General features: G+C 47.9%; 1 protein-coding gene across 3 annotated transcripts; it reads left to right on the forward strand.

Moving 5' to 3' along the window:
* Positions 1-670: 670 nt before the first annotated feature.
* Positions 671-7,441, forward strand: tmem79b (transmembrane protein 79b). 3 transcript variants are annotated; one of them, XM_008430571.3, is made up of 5 exons: positions 671-1,762; positions 5,890-6,357; positions 6,433-6,627; positions 6,707-6,938; positions 7,019-7,441. In XM_008430571.3, exons 2-5 carry the CDS (start codon positions 5,892-5,894, stop codon positions 7,221-7,223), a joined length of 1,098 nt encoding a protein of 365 aa, XP_008428793.2. In that variant the 5' UTR covers positions 671-1,762; positions 5,890-5,891; the 3' UTR covers positions 7,224-7,441. The 3 variants fall into 3 exon arrangements, with proteins under 3 accessions (XP_008428793.2, XP_008428792.2, XP_017165155.2); XM_008430570.3 differs by having other exon boundaries at positions 676-1,328; XM_017309666.2 differs by lacking the exon at positions 671-1,762 and adding an exon at positions 1,769-4,600.
* The last annotated feature ends 1,252 nt before the right edge of the window (positions 7,442-8,693 follow it).

An 8,693-nucleotide genomic window follows, 5' to 3' on the forward strand; every position in this document is an offset into this window, starting at 1 on the left:
GGTGGTGTAGAGCTGGGTGGTGTAGAACTGGGTGGTGTAGAACTGGGTGGTGTAGAACCGGGTGGTGTAGAACTGGGGGATGTAGAACTGGGTGGTGTAGAGCTGGGTGGTGTAGAACCGGGTGGTGTAGAACCGGGTGGTGTAGAGCTGGGTGGTGTAGAGCTGGGTGGTGTAGAACCGGGTGGTGTAGAACTAACTGGGTGGTGTAGAACTGGGTGGTGTAGAACCGGGTGGTGTAGAACCGGGTGGTGTAGAACTGGGTGGTGTAGAACTGGGTGGTGTAGAGCTGGATGATGTAGGGCTGGGTGGTGTAGAACTAACTGGGTGGTGTAGAACCGGGTGGTGTAGAACTGGGTGGTGTAGAACCGGGTGGTGTAGAACCGGGTGGTGTAGAACTGGGTGGTGTAGAACCGGGTGGTGTAGAGCTGGGTGGTGTAGAACTGGGTGGTGTAGAACTGGGTGGTGTAGAGCTGGGTGGTGTAGAGCTGGTTGACGTAGGGCTGGGTGGTGTAGAGCTGGGTGGTGTAGAACTGGGTGGTGTAGAACTGGGTGGTGTAGAACCGGGTGGTGTAGAACTGGGGGATGTAGAACTGGGTGGTGTAGAGCTGGGTGGTGTAGAACCGGGTGGTGTAGAACCGGGTGGTGTAGAACCGGGTGGTGTAGAGCTGGGTGGTGTAGAACCGGGTGGTGTAGAACTAACTGGGTGGTGTAGAACCGGGTGGTGTAGAACCGGGTGGTGTAGAACTGGGTGGTGTAGAACCGGGTGGTGTAGAGCTGGGTGGTGTAGAACCGGGTGGTGTAGAACTAACTGGGTGGTGTAGAACCGGGTGGTGTAGAGCTGGGTGGTGTAGAACCGGGTGATGTAGAGCTGGGTGGTGTAGAACCGGGTGGTGTAGAGCTGGGTGGTGTCTCCATCTCCCTGGTTTTATTCAGAACTCAGCAGCAGCGTTCTGGACCGTTGATGATGTGAAGCTGCTGCTGCAGGAATTAAGGTCAAAATAAAATAAATAAAAAGTAAATAATTAAATAAAGTTATTCTGGTTCATTGTCAGTGAGTATTAAAATTCTCCATCTCATATTTCTCAGCAGAACTCCTCCGATTCCGGTCCACTGAGTCCGCCTCCTAGTTCTACTTCCGGTTCCGAAGTTGCCTTATCCGTCGGCCGAGTTTTAATTTTGTGATGCGTTCCCTTTAAGAGAACCTCCCCTTTAATTCACCTGTCCTGACCTCACCTGGGCTGAACTTCCGCAAAGTATCGCAACAACAGAAGAAGAAGAGGCTGAGTCCAGAACCAGACCCGTCGAACCAGAACCGGACCAGAACCAAGGTCAGAGCCTTTTTTCCCCTCCGTCAGCAGGTTCGGTATTCGTTCGTGATGAAGGTGGTTCCAGGTGGACCTGAACCACAGTGACGTCAAACTGCAAACACGCTTCCTGTTTAGGTGGACTCGGGTGGCTCCGGAGGTCCAAAAGGTTCTGTTTGTTTTTGATGAAATATTCAGAGAAATAATAAAAACTCAGCTGGATCCCGCTGATCCGGATCCAGTGAAACCCGCTGCTGGCAGATGTGATCAATCATTCTGGTACCGACTGGTTCTGGAGGTTCTAACCAGTTAATCCCCAACATTCAGCAGCAGGTTGGAGGTTCGTCAGATCAGAGACTGAGCTGCAAATTTAGACCTGAAGGTTCTGCTGGGTTTGGTCTAAAATAAACACATTTATCCAACTGGAACATGTCGGAGCTTTAAAATCCGGTAATCAGGTTAGTTACTCATCGAAATCACTTTGCGTTACTATTTAATTTTGTAATTTAATTTTATTTCCGGCTGCACAGTGGGGCAGTGGGTAGAGCTGTTGCCTTGCAGCAAGAAGGTTCTGGGTTCGATTCCTGGCATGTTTGCATGTTCTCCCAGTGCATGGTGGGTTTTCTCCGGTTTCCTCCCACAGTCCAGAAACATGACTGTCAGGTTAACTGGCCTCTCCAAATTGCCCCTAGGTGTGAGTGTGTGTCTCTGTGCTGCCCTGAGACAGACTGGCGACCTGTCCAGGTGACCTGTCCAGGTGACCCGTCCAGGTGACCCGTCCAGGTGACCCCGGAACGTTAGCTGGAGAGGCAGCAGCTCCTCCTGACCCCAAGGGACAAGGGTGCAAAGAAAATGGATGAATTTTATTTGTTCTACGTGTCGAGTGGCCGCATCAGAGCGACGGCAACATGAACTGTGCAGTTTGTTGGAAAAACAGGAACTATTTTGAGTTTCTGTTCAAACTCAAAAAAATGACAGTCCTGTTATAATGAGCGGCTTCGGGCCTGTTTTTTCTAAATGTAATGAGTCGCAGGTTGAGCTTTTTTGGGCTCGTTTTTGAACGTGAAGTTACTCATTTGGGTTTTGAAATAAGCCCCAGAATTTGACTGACAGCCATTTAGCTTTAGTCAGACCTTCCAGGTTCATCACTGTGTCTTTAATATCTAGTTAATATGTTTTGCTGTGAATGACGTCGAGCTTCGCGTTGCGCTCCAGAAAACTACAAACATCGAGACTAATATGAACAGCACCATAAACGTGAAAACAGCCATAAATGAACGAGTCTGTAAAGTTGTGCAACTAAACACCGTTATGATCATTAATATTGAGATAAGTGCCACAAATCTGTATATGCAGTCTGAAAGCAGGACTTTGTGTCTTTTGTTCTCAAAACTTTTAATCCTTTTGCTTACATTTTTATTTTGAAAGCAGAATTTCTGCCTGTCTTCTCAAAACTTCTCCAGCTGACAGTCTCTGCTCGCTTATGAAACATGGAACTGCCTCTTGGCAGAGTCGTCTAGCAACCTCTCAGCCAATGGAATGAAAGTGTTGTGCTGGGTGCGTTTGTTTCCTTTTAGTGGGTGAGCCTGTGTGGCTGCTATCCAATGTAGGCGCAATGACGTATCGACGCATTTAATTAATCATAACTCGCTAAATACTAAACAGATTTTCAGGATTATTCAAACGGCTATCATAGTTACATTTACAAGGAAATTTATGTTTTTAAGTATTTTTGAATTGGATTGATACATGGTTCAGCATATTTAAATATTCTTAGTGGGGAAAAGAATAGATTTGGAATAGAATATTTTGATATTGATGTATGATGAGCATTTTACAAAGCAAAAAACTAGTCATAATTTTTAAAATATATTATCTAGTAATATATATATTCCAACAGATCCATGTTTTCACCTCTCGCCCATTTCCGTCTTGTTCCAGTAGCCCATTTTTCATCAGGGTGCTCTGGTTCCCCAGCACCTGACGCAGACCTTGTTTGGCCGGGCGACGTCTGAGCCGGCATGTCGTGCTTATCAATGTCTCTCATGGTATGAGGTAGGCTGTATAGCTCCAAGGGTCTTGCCTAAGGACCCACACTGGATAGCTCAATGTCATTGTTGTATCTTTTTTGCCCCAGCCTGGATTTGAACCCGGGTCAAAGACTGGTGAGTTACCCATTGAGCTATACAGTCAGCTTGGAAAAACCAATGAACTAACAGAAACCAATGAGCTGATATACAATTCAGCATCAGTGATCCTTGAGATGCTTGGCTATAAGAGCAACCATGAGACCCAATACCGACCGTGGAAAAGACGGTTAGAGGCTAAGATCAAGAAACTGCCAAACAAAGGCTCCAAGCCTTGGCCAGCCGCCTAAAGAGATACACGAGAGAGAATGAAGCCAGGAGGATTAACCGGCTCTTCGCCACCCAACCAGCTAAAGTGTACTCTCAATGGCAGGGTAATAACAACAGAGCAGACCCACCCAGGCTGGAGACTGAACAATACTGGAAAGACATATGGGAAAGGGAGGCGTCCCACAACAGTGGCTAATCTCTCTACGAGAGGACCACAGCAAACTCCCTGAACAAGCCCCAGTAACCATCACTGCCGGCAATGTGGACCAGACTCTGACACCGGTCATACAGGGACCTGACAGCCCGTATCAAAGGGCCCGGTACCCCATACTCCCGGAGAACCCCCCACAAGGTCCCCCTGGGACACAAAACACATGTAGACTGGTTGGGCGAACTCCCAGAACCCTCAAGGACCTGCTGAGGGTGTAGAGCTGGTCCAGTGTTCCAGAACCAGAACCACACTGCTCTTCCTGAATCCGAGGTTCGACTATCCGACAGACCCTCCTCTCCAGGACCCCTGAATAGACCTTACCAGGGAGGCTTAAGAGTGTGACCCCCTGTAATTGGAGCACACCCTCCGGTCCCCCTTTTTAAACAGGGGGACCACCACCCCAGTCTGCCAATCCAGGGGAACTGCCCCTGATGTCCATGCAATATTGCAGAGTCGCGTAAGCCAACACAACCCTGCAACATCCAGAGCCTTAAGGAACTCCGGGCAGATCTCATCCACCCCCGGGGCCCTGCCACCCCCGAGGCCCTGCCACCCCCGGGCCCCTGCCACCGAGGAGCTTTTTGACCACCTCGGCGACCTCGTCCCCAGAGATTGGAGAGCCCAACCCAGAGTTCCCAGGCTCAGCTTCCTCAACAGAAGGCATGTTGGAGAGATTGAGGAGGTCTTCGAAGTATTCCGGCCACCGGCCCACAACGTCCCGAGTTGAGGTCAGCAACACACCATCCCCACTATAAACAGTGTTGGTGCTGCACTGCTTCCCAAACAATCTCCACTTCAATTCAATGTTATAAGTGGAGACACACTGTTAAAGTTACCATTATTAAATGACTTGCAATATTAGGATAATATTATGATGATGTGTGGACCTTACCCTGTGTGGCTCACCATCACACTAAGAATAATCCATGAATGAGTGCAGAAAAAGCACATTCAAAAGTTGTTTTGGTGTAGGGTTAACCTAACCCTACCCTAAGTTCAAAACAATAAATACCCATTTAATGTTGATTACAAATAACTCTTATGAAATAAAATAAAAAAATACTCTGGGAGAGTTGATATTAAGCTCTAACACCGAGTTAGTGTAGCTTAGTGTTAAATGACTAACTCCAGCAGAATTGGAATTTGACACTTAATTTGAGTTAAGGTACTAACTCTCCAAAAAGAGTTAAATATAGACACTTTAAAAGTGTTGAAAACAAATCTGACAAATTTGGGCCTCCTGGATTTTCTGGAAATCAGCTTCTTCTCCATCCCATAAATTAATCTGAGCTCCGGATTCTACTGGCTATGGAACCAGATTAAAATATTTAACCAGAAATATTTAATATTTAATCACATTTTAATCAAAAACTATATACCTAAAAATCGACAAGATTTTTAATTTAAAACCCATCTTTGCAGCAAAATGATTTAATAAATATCCATCAGGTGAGCAGCAGAGATATCTCCAGATGTTAATCTTCAGGTTCTTCATCAGATTGGAGCAAAGTTCATCTTTCCACAGTTTCTTTACAAATGTGGACGCTGATGTTAGCGTTAGCTGCTACTGTGAACATTGACGTTAGCATTAGCTACATTTTGTCTATGCTATTTTATGCTAGCAGACATAGGCTAACTGCTTTTAGCACAGCAGTAGCCTTTTCTAGCATCAGATCAGTTTGAAGTATAAATTAACTGAGAAAAGCTGCTTCATCACGGCTGTTAGCTGATGTGCGTCAGATTTACTGCTGTACCAGAAACACAATTCAAAGGTTCCTCTTTGGACTTTTGATAAAAAATAAAAATAAAGTCATTGTGTAAAATGTTTACATTTTCCTGGCCCTGATGGGTCTGATTGGGTCTGTGAGACATTCAGACACGGTCTCACCTGAACAATCCGTTCTCCAGGTCAGCAGGTGACCTCCATTAGGGTCACATGACCTCTGAGCGCCGGCTGGTGTCTGATGGACCAACTAAGTGTTCCACAAGGGTCCAACTGTCCTCTCTCTGTCCTCAGATATGGACGTGTCTCTGAGCGATGATCCGCTACTTAAAGCAATCCTGACAGAGAGAGGTGGCGGGACGGACGCAAAGCGAGACGCAGACGACCCTGTGGCCATGTTGGAGCCCGGGACCCTGCAGTGGCCGGAGGACAGAGAGACGGGGACGGGGGGACGAACTGATGGGGTCATCACGAGGTCAGACGCATCCAGCTGGACAGAGAGCGAGCGTGGCCGCAAGATGGAGAGGGCGGGGCTTATAGGTGAGGAGCGGTGCCGCCTGGAGGAGAACCAGCTTCCAGAGAAAGCTGCTCAGGTGTTCAGCCCGGCCGTCACCGTCCTCCCCTCCCCCGTCGCCTCCAGAGACACAGAGGCATTCTGGGAAATGGAATCAGAGAGGAGCCCCTTCCTGAGCCCTCGCCAAGTGGACTTCAACCAACATGGCTATCAGTTTGACTTCCCCAAGGACCCCCCCCCTTCCACCTGTGAGTTTACCTGAGACCTCTGCTCCAGGTGGGCGGGGCTTAGCACTCACCTGTCTGTCTCACCTGTGTGTCCAGGTAAAGGGGGATGTTCAGGCAGAGATGCACTGAAGCTAGGTGTGTCCTTGATGACATCAGCACTGCTCTTCCCATTCCTGGTGTGGGGGGGGTACGTCTTCCTGCCGTTTGACGCCCCCCTGCTGGACGGCGCCCCGCTGAGGCTGGTCTACACACTTCGCTGCTCTGTGTTCGCCGCCGCACCCGTCATCCTCGGTGAGATGGAGAGAAGAGATAACCTGGGACTTACCTGTCTGTCTCTCACCTGTCTCACCTGTTGCCCCCTCCCTCCCAGGTTGGCTGGTCCTGGGCATCAGCCGGCTACGCTCTGGATCCACTCAGCCGGTCATTGATGATGTCATCAAGGAGGCGGAGCTTCAAGAAGTCTCCATCCACCGACGCTTCATCTCAGACTCCACCTCCCTCTTCCTGATCTACTTCCTGCAGCTGGTTGTCATGGCGATGTACCTGAGCCAGGAGCAGCTGAAGCTCGTCCCGCTGCTGACCATTGTCTTCGCCTTCGGCCGGTGAGTGTCGGGATGGCAACTGGTTCAGGGTGGTGCCTCAGAACCAAAGGTCAAAGGTCAACGATTTTTTGCTCCTCCAGGTTGGCGTACTGGCTGGCGGCTGCGTTCGGCAGCAGCCTCCGCGGTTTCGGCTTCGGCCTGTCCTTCCTGCCCAGCCTCGTCATGATGGCGGCCAACTTCTACTTCATCTTCACGGTGGAGTCGGCGGGGTCGGTGTTCGGCGCTGCACCGCCGCTGGACGAGGCGTTGCCTCCGCCCACAGGCAAACAGAGGTTCTGGGGATGATACCCGAACTTTTCTCTTGTTATGATTATGGACTGTAGAAACTGGAAGCTCCGCCCACCTCTTTTAGTTTATCAGTTCTTTTATTTTGTAGGAAGGACACAACTTTCTATTTTGTAAATATGGACTTGCATTGAATACATTTTTATCAGCCAACTGTGCTCATAGTTTAGGTTTGTATAAAATTCATCAACGGTTTCACAATAAAAGCATCAAACTCAGTTCCTGTTGTAGCTCAGTTCAGTTTATTACAGGAAGCCGTCATACTGACCACCAGGGGGCGACAGTGGAGAGAAGAAAACCCTCTAATAGCAGAAACCTCCAGCTGGCGCATCCAGAGCAGAAGACGGCTGTAGACAGACGATAGGAGAGTAGTAGAAGAAACCAGCAGGTTCCCTGTGAACTCCAGTAGGTCTACTGGTTTCCATGCTGCAGTCCAGCTCAACCAGAGCAGAGACGGTTCTGGATCCCGGAGACCCAGCCGGACGGGTCCAACAGCAGCTCAGTTTGGTCCAGGAGATTTCCTCTGAATCTGGACAGGCTTCAGTTTCCTAGTAATAATGATAAGAATGATAAGAACCTACTTGATAATTAACATTTTGAATAAAGGATCTACATGGCGATACTGGGAGTTTTGGTATCGATCTGACACCAAGGAAATGCAGGGCAGTGTCGCAGATATCGATACCGATACCGATATGATTTCTTATTTAAGGTTTATAGATCCAAAAGACCTTGGATGGATTTTTGCCAAACATTGTATGTGACAACAAAATGCTTCAGGGCTGACAAACCACAACAAACACTAAACAGTTTCAAACTTATTCTTTTTTTCCAAGTTGAACAATAAAAAGAAAATAATAAGGAATTTCTTTCCTTCAGTAGAACCATAAGTGAAATTTAAATAAAGTATAAATAAAGTAAGAATGCATTCTCCCGTCTGGCTGGCGCCGCTGAGTCATGTGACGTTGCAACACGATGGAGGGTGGAGCAGCGCTGCTCGTACAGACAGTGTGTGATGAAGCTGTGTGTGCAGCAGTCCATGCAGGCGGGAGAGAAAAGAAGTTGAGTATTGAGTATTGTTCAATATCAATACCAGCGTTGGTATCGATATTAGGATTGATTCGCCCACCTCTACATGGGCTGCATAATGTATTTTTGATGAATCATAAAGAACCTGTAGGTATAGCCAAGTAAACCAATCAAAATAATATATTTCCTGCTGCATAAAAGCTAAAAGGCTAAAGCTAAAAAGCTAAACTCCTCAAGTCGTTAAGACTCTGAGATTACAAAAGCTAAAAAGCTAAAAGCTGGAATACAAGACTGGAGATAAACAGGAGACTGCTGGTTTCTATCTTCCCTCCAATCGTTAAGGAGGGGAGAACCTCCACAGCAGCGCTCTACCACCGGTACAGTATTGTACCGGTTCTATCCGGTTTGACAGAACCGGAAGAACCCGGTTCTATCCGGACT

Source organism: Poecilia reticulata, chromosome 16 (genome assembly GCF_904066995.2).
Source record: "Poecilia reticulata chromosome 16, P_reticulata-male-v2, whole genome shotgun sequence".
Taxonomy (NCBI): Eukaryota; Metazoa; Chordata; class Actinopteri; order Cyprinodontiformes; family Poeciliidae; genus Poecilia; species Poecilia reticulata.